This window comes from Phalangium opilio, unplaced genomic scaffold (assembly GCF_054372755.1).
Source record: "Phalangium opilio isolate 3A_F unplaced genomic scaffold, DU_Popi_V2 ptg000105l_1, whole genome shotgun sequence".
Lineage (NCBI taxonomy): Eukaryota > Metazoa > Arthropoda > Arachnida > Opiliones > Phalangiidae > Phalangium > Phalangium opilio.
In genome coordinates this window covers 10,535,901-10,555,687 of record NW_028324207.1, presented here as the reverse complement: position 1 = coordinate 10,555,687, position 19,787 = coordinate 10,535,901, and the positions used below count along the sequence as shown (strand labels likewise).

At 42.0% G+C, this 19,787-nt stretch overlaps 2 protein-coding genes across 4 annotated transcripts in view; one reads left to right on the top strand and one right to left on the bottom strand.

The window, feature by feature from the left end:
• The window catches only part of PCB (Pyruvate carboxylase), a 38,531-nt gene that overhangs the window by 9,529 nt on the left and 9,215 nt on the right, over nucleotides 1-19,787 (bottom strand). For all 3 annotated transcript variants that reach the window (XM_089851586.1, XM_089851587.1, XM_089851588.1), the window contains 10 exons: nucleotides 19,349-19,514; nucleotides 19,131-19,276; nucleotides 17,280-17,668; nucleotides 12,307-12,652; nucleotides 10,353-10,587; nucleotides 8,883-9,264; nucleotides 7,205-7,445; nucleotides 5,415-5,909; nucleotides 3,694-4,125; nucleotides 2,377-2,520 (listed from right to left, as the gene is read on the bottom strand). In XM_089851586.1, the coding sequence (XP_089707712.1) occupies nucleotides 2,377-2,520; nucleotides 3,694-4,125; nucleotides 5,415-5,909; nucleotides 7,205-7,445; nucleotides 8,883-9,264; nucleotides 10,353-10,587; nucleotides 12,307-12,652; nucleotides 17,280-17,668; nucleotides 19,131-19,276; nucleotides 19,349-19,514 (2,976 nt within the window). The remainder of the gene's footprint in view (nucleotides 1-2,376; nucleotides 2,521-3,693; nucleotides 4,126-5,414; nucleotides 5,910-7,204; nucleotides 7,446-8,882; nucleotides 9,265-10,352; nucleotides 10,588-12,306; nucleotides 12,653-17,279; nucleotides 17,669-19,130; nucleotides 19,277-19,348; nucleotides 19,515-19,787) is intronic.
• On the top strand, nucleotides 14,419-17,272 carry LOC149629931 (uncharacterized). Its single transcript, XM_089852034.1, has 3 exons — nucleotides 14,419-15,363; nucleotides 16,505-17,216; nucleotides 17,267-17,272. Exons 2-3 carry the CDS (start codon nucleotides 16,800-16,802, stop codon nucleotides 17,270-17,272), a joined length of 423 nt encoding a protein of 140 aa, XP_089708160.1. The 5' UTR covers nucleotides 14,419-15,363; nucleotides 16,505-16,799.

Here is a 19,787-nt window from a genome sequence, read left to right as displayed (position 1 = left end):
AGAAATCACGAAATCTTTGTCAAAAACGCGAAATTAAAGAATAAATCGCGAGTTCAAAGAAGAAATCACGAAATCTTTGTCAAAAACGCGAAATTAAAGAATAAATCGCGAAATCAAAGAAGAAATCACGAAATCTTTGTCAAAAACGCGAAATTAAAGAATAAATCGCGAAATCAAAGAAGAAATCACGAAATCTTTGTCAAAAACGCGAAATTAAAGAATAAATCGCGAGTTCAAAGAAGAAATCACGAAATCTTTGTCAAAAACGCGAAATTAAAGAATAAATCGCGAGTTCAAAGAAGAAATCACGAAATCTTTGTCAAAAACGCGAAATTAAAGAATAAATCGCGAGTTCAAAGAAGAAATCACGAAATCTTTGTCAAAAACGCGAAATTAAAGAATAAATCGCGAGTTCAAAGAAGAAATCACGAAATCTTTGTCAAAAACGCGAAATTAAAGAATAAATCGCGAGTTCAAAGAAGAAATCACGAAATCTTTGTCAAAAACGCGAAATTAAAGAATAAATCGCGAGTTCAAAGAAGAAATCACGAAATCTTTGTCAAAAACGCGAAATTAAAGAATAAATCGCGAGTTCAAAGAAGAAATCACGAAATCTTTGTCAAAAACGCGAAATTAAAGAATAAATCGCGAGTTCAAAGAAGAAATCACGAAATCTTTGTCAAAAACGCGAAATTAAAGAATAAATCGCGAGTTCAAAGAAGAAATCACGAAATCTTTGTCAAAAACGCGAAATTAAAGAATAAATCGCGAGTTCAAAGAAGAAATCACGAAATCTTTGTCAAAAACGCGAAATTAAAGAATAAATCGCGAGTTCAAAGAAGAAATCACGAAATCTTTGTCAAAAACGCGAAATTAAAGAATAAATCGCGAGTTCAAAGAAGAAATCACGAAATCTTTGTCAAAAACGCGAAATTAAAGAATAAATCGCGAGTTCAAAGAAGAAATCACGAAATCTTTGTCAAAAACGCGAAATTAAAGAATAAATCGCGAGTTCAAAGAAGAAATCACGAAATCTTTGTCAAAAACGCGAAATTAAAGAATAAATCGCGAGTTCAAAGAAAAAATCACGAAATCTTTGTCAAAAACGCGAAATTAAAGAATAAATCGCGAGTTCAAAGAAAAAATCACGAAATCTTTGTCAAAAACGCGAAATTAAAGAATAAATCGCGAGTTCAAAGAAGAAATCACGAAATCTTTGTCAAAAACGCGAAATTAAAGAATAAATCGCGAGTTCAAAGAAGAAATCACGAAATCTTTGTCAAAAACGCGAAATTAAAGAATAAATCGCGAGTTCAAAGAAGAAATCACGAAATCTTTGTCAAAAACGCGAAATTAAAGAATAAATCGCGAGTTCAAAGAAGAAATCACGAAATCTTTGTCAAAAACGCGAAATTAAAGAATAAATCGCGAGTTCAAAGAAGAAATCACGAAATCTTTGTCAAAAACGCGAAATTAAAGAATAAATCGCGAGTTCAAAGAAGAAATCACGAAATCTTTGTCAAAAACGCGAAATTAAAGAATAAATCGCGAGTTCAAAGAAGAAATCACGAAATCTTTGTCAAAAACGCGAAATTAAAGAATAAATCGCGAGTTCAAAGAAGAAATCACGAAATCTTTGTCAAAAACGCGAAATTAAAGAATAAATCGCGAGTTCAAAGAAGAAATCACGAAATCTTTGTCAAAAACGCGAAATTAAAGAATAAATCGCGAAATCAAAGAAGAAATCACGAAATCTTTGTCAAAAACGCGAAATTAAAGAATAAATCGCGAGTTCAAAGAAGAAATCACGAAATCTTTGTCAAAAACGCGAAATTAAAGAATAAATCACGAGTTCAAAGAAGAAATCACGAAATCTTTGTCAAAAACGCGAAATTAGAGAATAAATCGCGAAATCTTTGTCGAAATCACGAAATCTTTGTCAAAAACGCGAAATTAAAGAATAAATCGCGAAATTTTTGTCGAAATCACGAAATCTTTGTCAAAAACGCGAAATTAAAGAATAAATCGCGAAATCTTTGTCGAAATCACGAAATTAGAGAATTCCTGAAAATTTTGTCGAAATCGCGAAATTAAAGAATAAACCCTGAAATTTTCGTCGAAATCACGAAATTAATGAAGAAATCGCGAAATTAATGAAGAAATCGCGTACACTTTTTGCGAGTGTCGGAGCCCTCGGTCCTACCACTCCTAATTAATGTAGTTCGGGCTTGAACCCGTGTCTTAGAGACTACGGACTAAATTACCAATTCCCATATACTTCATGAAGAGTTAAAGAATCAAGTTCATTTAAGCTCGCAGTGGACAGCGGACAATGTTAGGGAGGAGGGGTATATAGGACAGTTCGTTTTAGCTTACCTGGGCAATGGAATTATCCTTAACAAAAACGGATCGCAATTGACCGTTCAGTTCAAAGAAGACTTCTCGGTCTCCTAATTTTGTTGGATCCTCAGCCACTGCCAAGGTCTTGACGGCTAAGGTTTTACCTTGTTCGATAGTAACCTGAAAAGGTAACAGCACGCCCACCATTACAAGTACCGTCCCTCGATGACGCAAGCCCAGGAAGTCAAACAGGGTTCATACAACTTGTGGAAAACAAATTTCCCTGAGTTTTCCAGGTTTTCCCCTTAAATGGAGCATCCTATGGAGCCAATGTTAACGGGGGAAGAAAAGGGGCAAATAGGACCATAACATACTCAAAGAGCATCACCGTATCTCTAATATAACCAGAGTTTTGAGCCTCCAAAGGTAGTGTAATGTTTATCCTATGGAGGGTATGTTTGTTTACGTTTTACTTAATTACTCGGCCCCTGTTTGTCGTAGCCCTAAGTTTTAACTATGGTTGTATGCGGGGCAAATAGGACTATAACATACTCAAAGGACATCCGCGTATCTCTAGTGGAACCAGAGTTATGAGCCTCCAAAGTATAGTGTAATGTTAATCCTATGGAGGGGGCTATGTTCACGAACATTTTGCTTAATTACTCGGTCCCTGTTTGTCCTAGCCCTAAGTTTTTACTATCGTTTAATTGGGGATAAATAGGATTATAACATACTCAAAGAACATCCCCGTGTCTCTAGTAGAAACAGAGTTACGAGCCCCCAAAATTTATTGTAATGTTAATCCTATGGAGGGTATGTTTACGAACATTTTGCTTAATTACTCGGCCCCTGTTTACTCGATCCCCACGTTTTTAGTATCGTTTGATGGGGGGCAAATAGGATTATAACATACTCAAAGGACATCCCCGTGTCTCTAGTAGAAACAGAGTTACGAGCCTCCAAAGTTGGCTGTAATGTTAATCCCATGGAGGGTGGTATGTTTATGAACATTTTGCTTAATTACTCGGCCCCTGTTTGTCGTAGCCCTAAGTTTTTAGTATTATTGGATGGGGGATAAATAGGACTATAACATACTCAAAGGCCATCCCCGTATCTCTAGTAGAACCAGAGTTATGAGCCTCCAAAGTTGGGTGTAATGTTAATCCTATGGAGGGGATGTTTATAAACATTTTGCAACTGTTTGACGCAAATTTCTCTGATTTCCCTGAATTTTACTAAAAATTCTAAATTTCCCTGAGGTTTTAGCGAAACTATTTATTTCCCTGAGGTTTTCCCTGAGTTTTCCAGGTTTGTATGAACCCTGTGTCAAAGCAATCATTGTCCCTTAATTACCTCGAATTCTTCAGCAACTTTAGGTCCGACCAAGAAGATTCGGGTATCCAAGAGATCGACGGGTCCGTATCGCTTCTTGAAGGTCAAAAAGTCATCGCAGACTTTAGGGTAAAGCGCGGCGCTCATGACGTCAGTCTCCTTAATAACAGCCGGACCATGCTTCTCTTTCAACTCAGCAGTTAACTTGTCGAAATCCATGGGTTCCAACGTTTCTCCGGGTCTCCCTTCGATCTTGGGTAACCCTTTCAAAATGCGAGATCTCAGGGGTTCGGGGAAACCTCCGTAAGGCATTCCCATGTATCCTTGCATGAATTCGATGACGGAACTCGGGAAACTCAAGTCCTCGGCGCGTTCTAAGACTTCTTTGGCCGTCAGGTGGTTTTGTACCATGAATTGAGCCAAATCTCCCACAACTTTCGACGAGGGTGTCACCTGATAATGGTCCATGAGAAATTAACCCCAGGGTTCCCTGTGATATCTTATTTGCAAACTTTCCCAAGAAGGTTATCCCGAAGAACATTTGGACCAAATCCCCGACTGGCTTTTGGCTATATCTCTTGCCAATTTCAGCATTCCTTAACTCGTAATTTGATCAGGGTTCGGAGTTAATTTTTATATTGAAAATCCCTGACTTTTCACGCAGCTTATCCCTGACGCAATTTTTTGTCAATATCCCTGGGACCATTTTAAGTACGTTTTTACCAGAGCCCACGGTTCATGATCACACCTGCTAGCCCATATTTAGCATTGCTTGAAGCAATCATGGTTTCATAGACCTAACGAAATCCCTGACCTTTGCCTGACTTTTCAGGACAAAACTTTAAATCCCTGACTTATCCCCAAATTTTCCAAATCCCTAACTTTCCCAGGCTATTCCGTACAAGTTTTATCCCGAATCTCCGACCCGGTTTTGGCAATACCTCTTACAAATTTCAGCGTAATTTGAATCTCAGGGTTCGGGCAAAATTTTTCTATTGAAAATCCCTGACTTTTCCAGCTTATCCCTGACGTAATTTTGCCACCAATATCCCTGAACATTTCAAAGTGTTAACGAGAGCCCGCTTCATGATCGCACATGGGCCATATTTATCATTGCTCGAAGCAATCATGGTTTCGTATAACAAACGAAATCCCTGACTTTTTAAGAATAAAATTTTAAATCCCCGACTTTCCCCCTCATTTTCCAAATCTCCGACATATCCAAGCTTCGTACGAACCCTGTTAATGATAGACCAAACGAAATCCCCGACCTATCCCTCACTTTTAAAGAAAAAACATCAAATCCCCGACTTTTCCCACATTTTCCAAAAATCCCCGACTTATCCACGTAGACGTTTTCCCCACATTTTCCAAAAATCCCCGACTTATCCAGGTTGACGTTTTCCAACATTTTCCAAAAAATCCCCGACTTATCCAGATTGACTTTTTCCCACATTTCCCAAAAATCCCCGACTTATCCAGATTGACTTTTTCCCACATTTCCCAAAAATCCCCGACTTATCCAGATTGACTTTTTCCCACATTTCCCAAAAATCCCCGACTTATCCAGATTGACTTTTTCCCACATTTCCCAGGTAATTCATGTTCCCTACAAACCCTGTTGTGGACCCCGACCTTTCACTCCTAATTTTTTTCCAAAAACCGCTGACTTATCCACGCTTCGTACAAACCCAGAGTAAGCCTAGAAGTAAAGAAAGACACAAAACAATGTGGTGACTTACTTTGATGAGGTCTCCTAGAAGTTGATTGGCTTCAACGTAGGCCTTCTTAACTTTCTCGAACTTGGCTCCGAGACCCAAACTGAATGCTTGAAATTGCAGATTGGTGTATTGACCACCGGGAATCTCGTTTTCGTAGACATCGGCATTTCCGGTTTTCATAGCGACGGCGCATTCGAAGGGAGCGTACAAATTTCGAGTTTGCTCCCAATAGGCCGAATATTCGCTGACCGTTTTCATATTGATGCCAGTGTCCAAAGCCGTTCGTTGAAGACAGGCGATGATGGCGCCCATGCTGGGTTGGGAAGTGATGCCGGACATGGAATCAACGGCCACGTCCACGATATCGGCCGAGGCTTCGGCGCACGCCAACATGGAAGCCACTCCGGCACCAGCCGTGTCGTGAGAATGAATATGGATCGGAATGGAAGGATGGCGATCGCGAATGGCCGTCACTAAAAGTTTGGCCGCTGACGGTTTCAAAAGACCCGCCATGTCCTAAAACAATTAAGTTGCGAAACCAAAATGAATAACCTCTCCAATTCAAGACTCAATTAAGAGGTTTTTCTTAAATAATTAAATAAATTTAATTGATATTAATTATTTTAATCGGCCGTAATTTAGCTTAATGATAGTTAAATCGTTTTAAGAAACGTTATACTTAAAATCATTTTAAACATAGCTATTGTTGGCGTTTGAATTCTAGCGTATGCCTCTTTAACAATTTTTGAAAATTTAGGGTTTATAAGGCGATTGATACCGAGTTGAGATGAGGTCTATTTACCCAATTAAGATGTTTTTCTTATATAATTAAATAAATATAATTGATATTAATTATTTTAATCGGCAGTAATTTAGCTTAATGATAGTTAAATCGTTTTAAGAAACGTTATTCCGAAAATTATTTTAAACATAGCTATGGTTGGCGTTTGAATTCTAACGTATGTCTATTTAACAATTTTTGGAAATTTAGGGTATATAAGGCGACTAGCTGTTACCCTTGGCGTCGCTCGCGTGTAATAAGAACTTCCATGAAAATGATATAAAGAATGGGTGGGAGATTTTACTGATTCGACTAATATTTTTGTAGCACCCTAGGAGCGAAGGCACTCGGCGTTGCCCGTCAGCCCAGCTAGGGACACACATGTTTTTCATTACTTATCACGCGGACATTATTCCATAAAGAAGGGTTTTCAAGTTTTTGGCCGCCATTTAAAAAGATGGCAACAAATCGAAGTCAAAAGACCATTCAGCCCGTCTATAGGTTAAAGGGCTCCTTCGGAGCCTTAGACACATGGCCCCGCGGATTTCCGAACCCCCTTACCTAGCCAGAGAGAGGGAGTGTTGAGGAAGATCGTCTATGAAGAGGGGATGGAAATCCGCGGGGCCATGTGTCTAAGGGTCCGAAGGAGCCCTTTAAAGGAAACCAGTGTACTAAATATTTGCGAAATGGGTTGAAACGCACGGAGTCTGTTGCATAGAGAAGATTTTTTACATTTATGGGCGCCATTTATTAAGATGGCGGCGGATTGGGGGGGGGGGAAATGTGTTCTTAGTACGCGCCTACTAGTTAGGAGTAACGTTCCTGCAAATTTTCAGCCTTCTAGGGCAAGCGCTTTGGGCTGATGGTCCTTCATTATCAGTCAGACTGTCAGTCAGTCAGGACTTTGATTTATATAGATATAGATTGCGACCAATAGGCCTAACTCCCTTTCCCTCTCAATTTCAACCAATGACCTTTCTTGAACTTTCCCCATCGCATACGTCTGTAGTTGGAATTAAAATGAGCTTACCTTAATGCATAGAATGTGCGTTCCGGCTTTGATAAGTTCGTCGGCTAAGTTAACGTAATATTTCAAGTCATATTTTGTGCGAGAGGGGTCGGACACGTCCCCGGTGTATGATATGGCAGCTTCAACAACTCCACCTGCTTTCCCGGCCGCTTCCATCCCCAGAATTAAATTTGGCAGATAATTCAACGAATCAAAGACTCGGAAAATATCCATTCCACATTGTTTGGCTAGTTCGCAAAATCTGAGGGAACAATTAACGAACATGTAGGTCAAGTTTCTGAAATAGGTTCATGAGTAAATGACCAGGTCAGTTTTCTGAAATACGTTCAAGTGTACGTCGGCTCCCATGGAGACCCTAACAAGCTAGTGGCTAATCTTCTATACACCAATTTTAACTTGCCAAAGGCGGGGACCAATCAGAACTCGACAAGGAGCAGGAGGGCGGAGCTAAAACAAGCCTTTGCTAAACTAAACTTAAGGGGCCAGTCATGGCGGAAAAAGACATTTGTGAAATTTCCTGGTTTGTTTCAACCCTGACACGTTAAATAACATTGTGACGACATTTTAGCCAGTTTCATGACGTCACAGGCACAAAAATGGCGGAAAAAGGCCATTTGTTTGAACCCTGACACGTTAAATGGAACTGCGACGTCATTCTATTCACTTTTATGACGTCACAGAAACAAAGTATGGCGGTAAAGGCCATTTGTGAAATGTTCCAGTTTGTTAGAGCCCTGACACGTTAAATTGAACTGTGACGTCATTTTAGTCACTTTTATGACGTCACAGGAACAAAACATGGCGGAAAAGTCCATTAGTGAAATTTCTAGGTTTGTTTGAACCCTGATATGTTAAATGGCACTGTGACGTCATTTTAGTTAGTTCTTTGACGTCACAGGCACAAAACATGGCGCAAAAATCCATTTGGGAAATTTCCAGGTTTTGTTTTAACCCTGACACGTTAAATAACATTGTGACGTAATTTTAGTCACTTTTATCACGTCACAGACACAAAACAAGGCGGGAAAGGCCATTTGTGAAATTTTTCCAGGTTTTGTAACCTTGACACGTTGAATGGAACTGTGACGTCATTTCAGACAGTTCTATTACGTCACAGGCACAAAACAAGCCATTTGTGGAACTTCCAGCTTTATTTGAACCCTGACACGTTAAATGGAACTGTGACGTCATTTTAGGCAGTTCTATGACGTTTTATGACGCGACTGGCACACAACAAGGCGGAAAAGGCCATTTGTGAAACCCTTATTTGTTAAATGGCACTGTGACGTCATTTGAGCCACTTTTATGACGTCACAGGCACAAAACATGGCGGCCAATTCAGACGATACAACTTTTTGACTCATTTATGATGAGTCAACTTGAGTTGAGTAAACTAATTGGGTCGTGACGTGAATTAACAGAAGTTGGTTACACAAGTTGAATCACCACCACCAAAGCATAAATTGACCACTGACCAATTTCTCTTTACCGACTCAACTTTTTGACCCATCTAGTTGAGTGAGTCAAAAGTTGTATCGAGGGCAAAAGTTGGATTGCAAGTTGATTCACCAAATTTAAAACTGATCATAATGACCAACTTTTCTTTGCTAACTCAACTTTTTGACCGATCTACTTGAGTATGGTCTGGAAAGGCCTTTTTAAGTACAGGTGAACTTACTTGAAAACGACATTATCGGGATATGAGGTGTAGCCAACGGCGTTGGCTCCTCTTAACAACATTTGAAAGGGAATGTTGGGAATGAGTTCGCGCATCTTCTCCAAGCGTTCCCAGGGGCACTCGTGCAAGAACCTCATGGCCACGTCGAAAGTGGCTCCTCCCCAATTCTCCAAGGCGAAGAGACCGTTCAATTGATTGGCCGTAAAGGGAGAGATCTTCAACAAGTCCGTCGTTCGCACTCGAGTGGCTAACAGAGATTGATGCGCGTCACGGTAAGTCGTGTCCATCAGCAAAAGACCCTTGTGTTGTCGGACGGCCGTGGCGAACGCCTCCGGACCTTCCTTGATCAGGATGTCTCTCCAACCAGGGGGAGGCGTCGAACCTGGACAAAGAGGTCAAAGGATGGACTGGTCATTGGTCAAGCGTGTTAAGCCTTGGCAGAGAGGACAAAGAGGTCAAAGGATGGACTGGTCATTGGTCAAGCGTGTTAAGCCTTGGCAGCGAGGACAAAGAGGTCAAAGGATGGACTGGTCATTGGTCAAGCGTGTTAAGCCTTGGCAGCGCACGTTTCTTGGTAAATTGTGAAATAATCTGTTGCTATAAGCGACAGCGTCAAAAGTATATAGATATAACAACAAAAAGTACGCTTCATTAACGATTCCCTAGCTGCCTTTGACCGTTAACTGTAATAATAATAATAATAATCTAAGCTTTTGTCTATGAAGGGATTTCCACACACACTAAGCATGTGGCTTGTTTACAATGCATAGAGGGGTGCAGGGGGCTAGCCCCTATGCCCCCACAACTAACCTACAGCGCCCCTATACTAACTATTACAGGCGTTAACCTCTGCAAGTTTTGATGGAAAGGAGAAACCAACCGGGTTAGACCGCGGAGGGAAACTCCTTTTAACAAGCGGGGAGAGAACTTGCCAACTCTACGCAAAGAAGGATTTCTTCCCAGATTTTCACCCGGTGCCACAGTCCGGGATCAAACCCCGAACCATCTTGCTGCGAGGCGAAAGCGCTAACCGCTACGCCACCCCACCTTTAGACCAAACCAATTAACTCCCTACAGGAACTAACCAATCAGGGAAGAGATTCTTGACGTCATAGGTATGATGCTGGCGGCCTAAACGCTAATTTTTGGTACTAGAGCTAGCATCCGAGAACTACTTTCTGAGCCTTTTCACAGCTTGTTCCCTGTGCCACGGTCGGTAAGGTAACGATACGCAGAAGGGGGTCGACACTATTAGGAGGGGAGGGGCTTTTCATATTACACGGCGCCAGCAAGTGTTAAAGTGTAGGATACTTTTTGCTTTTATATCTATATACTTTTGCTACCATCCCTTTTAGGAGGACACTGTAGAAGTCTCGACTAAACTATTGCATACACTTTAGGAAGCCTCAAAATTATGTCACGGCGCAATAATTGTGGCAAGCGAACGGTAATTGGGATTGTTAAACTTACCGGGTTGTATCTCGGGAACGACGGGCGTGAGTTCGGCCGGTTTTAAATTGGTGGCGAGGGGGGTCATGGGTCCGTTGACCATGACATTGGCTAAATAATACAGAAGTTTCTGGGCTCTGTTTTGACTCGGCAGAAAATGGAAAAGTTGCGGATTTTCGTCAATGAAATTCGTATCGATTGTGGCGTTTAGGAACTTTTGATTTTCGAGAACGTTCAGTAAGAATGGAATGTTCGTCTAAAAAACAGACAAGGCCCGCCTTAATTAAGACTCTTAATTAAAGGGTATGAGAAGCTTCGTTTGAAAAACCTCTGATTTATATAGCAATAGATAGAATTAATTACTGTGAATTCAGAAATATCAAGCTTTTAATTCTCCGATTTCTAGTTATTTGGCAATATGCATTTGAAAATGCTTCACATGAAATTATTTAAAATCCACTTTTTAAAAGTTTTTAAGAAAGGCTACAACGTTTTCTTGTTTTTGACGTCACGCACGCGAGATGGTGCCACTCTCTCCGCGGACAGAGCTCGAGACGCGTATAGCTCGGCTAAGCTCGCGCTCGCGCGTAAGCCGCGTATAGCTTTCCCGCGCTTTTTTTCTCAACGTCATAGTGATGTCATAAACCAACCGAACAAGCTGACAAGACAAAATTATTTATATATCGAAACTGAGTTTTCGTGATTTTCCAATGGATTTTAAAAATAGAAACTTTGGTTCAATTATATTAAAAACTTTATATTTTGAAAGTAGAGACTTGAAAGTGTAATATAATACCACTTTCGTGCTGAAATATGATATGAAATTGTAAATTCTCATACCCTTTAAAGACAAACAGAGTCTAATGATCGAGGGGCACAAACTGAGTTCAATTTTACAAGTATAACAGTTATTAGGGTCAACTCTTGGCGAGTACTAAGCTTAATTATTCGCGAGCCTTAGGCTCGACTCTGGGCGAGTACTAGGCTTAATTATTCGCGAGTCTTAGGCTCGACTCTGGGCGAGTACTAGGCTTAATTATTCGCGAGTCTTAGGCTCGACTCTGGGCGAGTACTAGGCTTAATTATTCGCGAGTCTTAGGCTCGACTCTGGGCGAGTACTAGGCTTAATTATTCGCGAGTCTTAGGCTCGACTCTGGGCGAGTACTAGGCTTAATTATTCGCGAGTCTTAGGCTCAACTCTTGGCGAGTACTAGGCTTAATTATTCGCGAGCCTTAGGCTCAACTCTTGGCGAGTACTAAGCTTAATTATTCGCGAGTCTTAGGCTCGACTCTGGGCGAGTACTAGGCTTAATTATTCGCGAGCCTTAGGCTCAACTCTTGGCGAGTACTAGGCTTAATTATTCGCGAGCCTTAGGCTCAACTCTTGGCGAGTACTAGGCTTAATTATTCGCGAGCCTTAGGCTCAACTCTTGGCGAGTACTAGGCTTAATTATTCGCGAGCCTTAGGCTCGACTCTGGGCGAGTACTAAGCTTAATTATTCGCGAGTCTTAGGCTCGACTCTGGGCGAGTACTAGGCTTAATTATTCGCGAGCCTTAGGCTCAACTCTTGGCGAGTACTAGGCTTAATTATTCGCGAGCCTTAGGCTCAACTCTTGGCGAGTACTAGGCTTAATTATTCGCGAGCCTTAGGCTCAACTCTTGGCGAGTACTAGGCTTAATTATTCGCGAGCCTTAGGCTCAACTCTTGGCGAGTACTAGGCTTAATTATTCGCGAGCCTTAGGCTCAACTCTTGGCGAGTACTAGGCTTAATTATTCGCGAGCCTTAGGCTCAACTCTGGGCGAGTACTAGGCTTAATTATTCGCGAGCCTTAGGCTCAACTCTTGGCGAGTACTAGGCTTAATTATTCGCGAGCCTTGGCCTCAACTATTCGCGATTAATCGAGTAGTAAAAAGGCCGAACTAAAAGAAAGAAAGAACTATAGGCCTAGGAAATTAAAATGAGTGTGACTTACCTTGACCCCTCGGACTCTAAACTCTCTGAGGGCTCGATTCATTTTAGCGGCGGCGGACTTCATATCGTGCGCGTGCGCGATGACCTTGACCAGAAGGGAATCGTAATAAGGTGAAATGATGGCGCCAGCGAAGGCGGCGGCGCCGTCCAGTCGAATACCGAATCCTTCTCCGCTCCTGAAGACTTCGATTCTGCCCGTATCGGGTTGGAATTGTTTGGCCGGGTCCTCGGTGGTAATTCGGCACTGAATAGCGCAACCCTGAACCTTAATGTCCTCTTGGTTCATGTTTAACTCGGGAAGAGTAAAGCCTTCCGCTATTTTCAGTTGAGATTGAACCAAATCGATGCTGTACACGTGTGATTCAAGTAAATTAAACCAATGTTAAACTCTCACAAAGGCTTAAGTCACGTGGATAAACTTTCTACATTGCTGACTCTGAATAATTCCGGCGCCTCAAGTATAAAACTCGACGCCAATTCCCGAAATTCCGGCGCCTCAAGTATAAAACTCGACGCCAATTCCCGAAATTCCGGCGCCTCAAGTATAAAACTCGACGCCAATTCCCGAAATTCCGGCGCCTCAAGTATAAAACTCGACGCCAATCCCGAAATTCCGGCGCCTCAAGTATAAAACTCGACGCCAATTCCCGAAATTCCGGCGCCTCAAGTATAAAACTCGACGCCAATTCCCGAAATTCCGGCGCCTCAAGTATAAAACTCGACGATAATTCCCGGAATTCCGGCGCCTCAAGTATAAAACTCGACGATAATTCCCGGAATTCCGGCGCCTCAAGTATAAAACTCGACGCCAATTCCCGGAATTCCGGCGCCTCAAGTATAAAACTCGACGCCAATTCCCGGAATTCCGGCGCCTTAAGTCGAAAACTCTACGATAATTCCCGGAATTCCGGCTCCTTAAGCCGAAAACTCGCCGCCAATTCCCGGAATTTCGGCGCCTTAAGCCGAAAACTCGACGCCAATTCCCGGAATTTCGGTGCCTTAAGTATAAAACTCGCCGCCAATTCCCGGAATTCCGGCGCCTTAAGTATAAAACTCGACGCCAATTCCCGGAATTCCGGCGCCTTAAGTATAAACATTGACGCCAATTCCCGGAATTCCGGCGCCTTAAAGTCCCACGCGGTCGCTGTTAGTTCAGTCATTTTGCCACTAGGCTGCGCTGGCGACGCAGTTGTACAACTCTGGCATTTCGTCTCATTGGTTGAAATATCGAGGCGCGAAATTCGAATATTTTCGTTCATAAAAAACCAATAAAAGAGACTACCTAGATGGACTGGCAAGTTAGCTCTTTAATGCTTTTCGAGTATGGAAATTTTCATCGAAGGAAAAGTTGTTTACAGTCCAAATTCTGTCTCTATTCTTTGAGTAATGTAGTAGGTTTTTTCCCCTCGAAAAACCTCCTAAGATCCTATCAGTTGTTGGATAGAGTCTTTTGTTGTCGTATCGCCCATTTGGGGCGGAGTGGGGTAAAAAAATATCTAACCCTCTTCGATGGAAAGGTTTTGTTAAGTTGTATCGCCGTTGTCAAATGACCCTATTCGCCTAGCTTATTTCATACAATACGCGCAATATATTACTGACAAGCGATGTACGTTTTAAATATATCTAAAATTGGGGTGGTTTTTTTTTTCATTCAACAATAGCGTAAATAATCCCATCACATTCTTGAGTTCAAAAATAGGCGCAGAATGCTGTTTGATCTAGGCCTATGTTAGAAGGTTCAAGTCCCTGAATCTATTTCGGTTTATTTATTACGGTTCGAAAAGAATAGAGCTATCTCAGAAGCCTTAGTGTGACATCACCCATACTATTTGCCCATAGAACCAAAGCGGTACCAAACATGGCCGCCCATAGAACCAAAGCGGTACCAAACATGGCCGCCCATTGCCAAAGCTAAGCCCGTGACGTTTCACCTAGGCATAGACGTCACAACTGAGATAGCTCTATTATTGGTAGATTCCGCGCGCGGGCATTTTATAAATACTGAATGCATAAATTGTTTGAGTTGGTGCTAGAAATTGTTCTTGCATTTTCTCTTATAAAGTAAAAACTCGTCTCTCCGATTCTCCTCCTTATAGGCCTACGTGCTCGCTAATGAGCTCGGTTTACCAGTACGAAAGACGGTTTATCATTGCACTGATAAAACCGCGTTTGGGAAAGGCACTAAGTTCTGAAATTATGTTTATTAACTTCTAGCATACGCGCCTTTCCGACGAACCGCGATAGTTTTCGTTCTCGTGAAAAGCCTCTTTCCAGGTGTTATATGAGGCGGATTCAAAGCGCCTTTCATTAATGCGCTTTTCAAACAATCTGCATGCAACAGAGTTCTAGGGTCAGTATGCATAACTTTGGACACTTTTTGCATAACCTTGAATAACTTCCGTTGCTTATATGTTAGACTCAAAATTAAAAAAGCAATGGAGAGAAGCATTCTTAAGACACATTCTCACAAGTTTTCAACTTTTTAAATGGAATACATTTTTCACAAAGTAGAGTTCCCCAAAGGCCGAATTCGTGCTCAACTTTGGACACTTCTATGTAACTTTGGACGCCCCCTTCCTAACTTTGGACACCCCTTCCTAACTTTGGACAGCGAAAAAAGGGTGACTTGGGGACGCATTAGGCGAATCACAATTGTTAAATAAAACTTCGCAGTCTTCGAATTGAAATTGGCGCCAATTTGTAGTTCTATTGTAGCGCTACGTAACGGTTTTGAGAGATCCGATCCGAATCGAACCGCGGAGAGAATCGCGCCGTCTGCTCTAGTCTTTAATTTTGGCGCGCTGTTTGCCGCGTAACAATTTTAACAAACTGAGGACGTGTCCCTTATTGTTTTAAACTCTAAAAAAGGCTAATATCGCGAGTTAATTAGTGTTAACAAACGGAGAAATCGGCCAGCATGAAAGTGTCCAAAGTTAGAAATTTGCCCAGGTGTTTTTAAAGCTGAATATTTCGTCGAATTTCCCGCGTAAGACAGTGTTTAAAATACGGATTATGAAGTCAAAAAGTTGCTCTTTCGAATGGTTTCTAGTTTGTTCAGGTATGATTTCTCTAATTTTCGTCAAACCTTATTTCCCGGGGCCAAAGGGTTGACCCCCGTCAAATTTGGCCGTAATTTAAATGGACGAGTTTGGGGAGTGGGCTAATTTGGCTCGTAACGTAGTCGGATGTTATTCTACGATTTGAAGTATTTTTTTCTAAATTCCTCACATTCTAAGCTTTAAAATAAGCTATTTCATTATCAATTTGATGCATCCAGTAATTAAATATGATTTTTATAATAAAAGTGTCTAAAGTTGCAGCTGTCCAAAGTTAGGCACACTGACCCTATATCTTAGCTTCTAAAATTTCTTTTGTTACAAAAGCGTGTATGGAAGGGGGTTGGATAAGCAGTTTACGTCTCTGTCTGGCGTTGCCTGCTTCCATTTCTCTATATGCCTTACAGTTTAGCGTCACAGCATGAACGCTGGATCTCTAAAGGGACCGGAAAACACCCGCCTTCCACTGTACAAACCGATTCCTCTCTAGCATAGCATTGGGGGAAGGAATGGGGGCTGTCAATTTGGGAACACTCAAGGCCATTCGGTCTTTTGTGCTTCTTCAAAAACCTATTTAAAAAAAATTTAAATGACCTTGGCCGTACCCGTTTTTTTTATTTATTTTTTTACAAAGCAAACGTGCTATAAAGAAAAATCTATTCCGTTTACCCAAAGAGAGTATAGGGGAGGAATGGAAAGAGAGGAAAATCTTGTTCCTCTTTTCTACCGCGCATCTTCAATGCGCAGTACCGAGGCATTTCGGTTTGAGGCATTAAACGGTATCGTAGGTGGCGCGACTGAGCCGGAAACTCCCTCGTACCACTAGTATAATTTAGGGGCAACATTGTAATTTAGCCTTGTGGAGCGGGGGAGCTTCCACTCCTCCCCTATACTCTCTTTGGTTTACCAGTCCCTTTAGAGATTCAGCGTTCATGGTCACAGCACGTTACCTTCTCATAATACTGGGCAAGGCAAAATCCAATAGTAGAGCCTGAGAGAATTACAACAAGTGCTATATAAATTATAGTTTGATATGTGTCAACCCCGAATTATCACAAAGGGTGGATTAGCCCTTGATAGTAGTCACAAGTAACCTTGTAATCCCTAACGTTTTGAAATAAAAACCACCTGCTTCTTTTGCAGGTTTTGCTTGAAAACACTTCCTCCTTTGATAATAGAAAAAGGGTTGGTGTTCAGAGGAAAATAACTTTAGAACCCCACTGTGCCTGCACTTCACATTAGTGCAAAGAGAGATAGTTCTTCTAGGTAAAATTTGCATAGGCACGGCGCGCGTTTCTTTACACCAAGACCAAGCGCAACTTCTCAAAACCTTTCATAGGCGATGTGGGTACAAAATTTAGCCCCTCCCAACGACAGAGGGAAATACTCCATTTTAGTAGCAAATCCAAAACGGGGCAATGAACCCTAGTTGCTTCTTATGGATAGTTCTCAAACCCACCGAAAGGGACCAGCACTATCTGGCTATAAAATTTTGCGCAGAAAAAACAATTCACAGGGGCAGATGATAGAGCCGCAGGGTCCTTTAAGTCGAAAACTCGCCGCCAAATCCCGGAATTCCAGCGCCTCAAGTCGAAAACTCGACGCCAATTCCCGGAATTCCGGCGCCTTGAGTCGAAAACTCGACGCCAATTCCCGGAATTCCGGCGCCTTGAGTCGAAAACTCGACGCCAATTCCCGGAATTCCGGCGCCTTGAGTCGAAAACTCGACGCCAATTCCCGGAATTCCGGCGCCTTGAGTCGAAAACTCGACGCCAATTCCCGGAATTCCGGCGCCTTGAGTCGAAAACTCGACGCCAATTCCCGGAATTCCGGCGCCTTGAGTCGAAAACTCGACGCCAATTCCCGGAATTCCGGCGCCTTAGGTCAAAAAACTAAAGTTCAAAGTGTTAGCGCTTACCCAGTGATCTCTTCAGTGACCGTATGTTCAACTTGCAGCCTGGCATTAACTTCGATAAAGTAATACTGTCCGGATTCGTCTAAGAGAAACTCGACGGTTCCGGCATTTTCGTATCCCACGTGACGGGCCAGTTTAACGGCGTCACTCGTCATCTGGTTCCTGACTTTCTCGCTCAGATTAACAGCGGGGGCGATTTCGACGACCTTTTGATGACGTCGCTGAACGGAACAATCTCTCTCGTACAAATGAATGATGTTGCCGGCCCTGTCCCCTAAGATTTGCACTTCAATGTGACGTGGTTTCTCGATAAACTTCTCGATGAACATGGCGCCGTTTCCGAACGCCGACAGAGCCTCGGAGGACGCTCTGACGAAACTATCCTCCACGTCCTATCGCCACTCGACAAAAATGTCTCATTACAACAACTCTCAAAGACATCGCGGCAATTATAAGAGCGAAGTATGGTGTGCGAGTCCCGTTTTTTCGGTTTCGAACCGAGTCCGAGTATTAACCGAGTCCCGAGAATAAATACTCGGTCGAGTATTAACCGAGTCCCGAGAATAAATACTCGGTCGAGTATTAACCGAGTCCCGAGAATAAATACTCGGTCGAGTATTAACCGAGTCCCGAGAATAAATACTCGGTCGAGTATTAACCGAGTCCCGAGAATAAATACTCGGTCGAGTATTAACCGAGTCCCGAGAATAAATACTCGGTCGAGTATTAACCGAGTCCCGAGAATAAATACTCGGTCGAGTATTAACCGAGTCCCGAGAATAAATACTCGGTCGAGTATTAACCGAGTCCCGAGAATAAATACTCGGTCGAGTATTAACCGAGTCCCGAGAATAAATACTCGGTCGAGTATTAACCGAGTCCCGAGAATAAATACTCGGTCGAGTATTAACCGAGTCCCGAGAATAAATACTCGGTCGAGTATTAACCGAGTCCCGAGAATAAATACTCGGTCGAGTATTAACCGAGTCCCGAGAATAAATACTCGGTCGAGTATTAACCGAGTCCCGAGAATAAATACTCGGTCGAGTATTAACCGAGTCCCGAGAATAAATACTCGGTCGAGTATTAACCGAGTCCCGAGAATAAATACTCGGTCGAGTATTAACCGAGTCCCGAGAATAAATACTCGGTCGAGTATTAACCGAGTCCCGAGAATAAATACTCGGTCGAGTATTAACCGAGTCCCGAGAATAAATACTCGGTCGAGTATTAACCGAGTCCCGAGAATAAATACTCGGTCGAGTATTAATAGACTCCCAAATATTCACTTATCGTCTGCTAAACTTATAAGCCTTGGGTTCGAGTATTGAGTTGAATACTCGTCGTCGTCGAGTATTAATCGAGTCCCAAATATTCACATATCGTCTGCTAAACTTATAACCCTTGGGTTCGAGTATTCAAGAAGTTAAAAAGCTGCTCGAAACTTTCATATGCAAGTATTTTCATATGATCTTACGGAGTATTGAGTTGAATACTTGACGAGTATTAACTGAGTCCCAAATATTTACTAATCGTCTGCTACAGTTATAAGCCTTGGGTTCGAGTATTAAAGAAGTTAAAAAGCTGCTCGAAACTTTCCTGAGTATTTCTTTCATATGATCTTATGAAGTATTGAGTTGAATACTTGAAGAGTATTAATCGAGTCCCGAATATTTACTTATCGTCTGCTAAAGTTATAAGCCTTGGGTTCGAGTATTTAAGAAGTTAGAAAGCTGCTCGAAACTTTTCATATGATCTTATGGAGTATTGAGTTGAGTACTCGGCTCGATACTCTGAACTTAACGAGTACTCGCGCACCAACCACTGTAATGGGATAAGCCTCGTCATAATTACCTTCATTTCCCTCACGACCCTCATTCCTCGTCCACCTCCTCCGTAAGCGGCTTTTAACATAACGGGCAAACCGTATTTTTTACAGAATTCTACGGCGGCTTTCGGGTCATTTACGGGCATATCGGTACCAGGCACAACGGTAACGCCTTAATTTAATTGTTTTAAAACAATTAACAAAATCGTTAAGAGGGGGGGTCAAAGTTCAACCAAAAACCAACCAGCTTCAATGGCGGCTTTCCTGGCTTCAATTTTATCGCCCATTCTCTGCATAACATCGGGGGTAGGTCCGATAAACGTTAAACCATTATCGATACACGATCGAGCAAAATCAGATCGTTCCGATAAGAATCCGTAACCAGGATGAATGGCGTCAACGTTATTTTCCTTTGAACGATTACAATTTATAAATTTTACGCGATTAAGCAAAAAAGACCCTCTTTGAAAGGATTAACACGAAACATTCATCCAAAACCGTCTTCGCTTGATCAACGGCCGACTCGATCACGCTTTGCTCATCTGCACGCGCTAATTACCGTACATGGAAGGAACACAGTTTGTTTTTTGACCCTAATTTTGCAAATACTGGTTGAAATCTCTTGAAATTTTAATGAGATGTGTAGAATAAGGTTTGTTATTTTTGTGCAAAGTTTCAAAAGT

Coding starts and splice junctions, on each gene's coding strand:
- LOC149629931 (XM_089852034.1), top strand. CDS start 16,800: ATGGATAGTTCTCAAACCCACCGAAAGGGACCAGCACTATCTGGCTAT.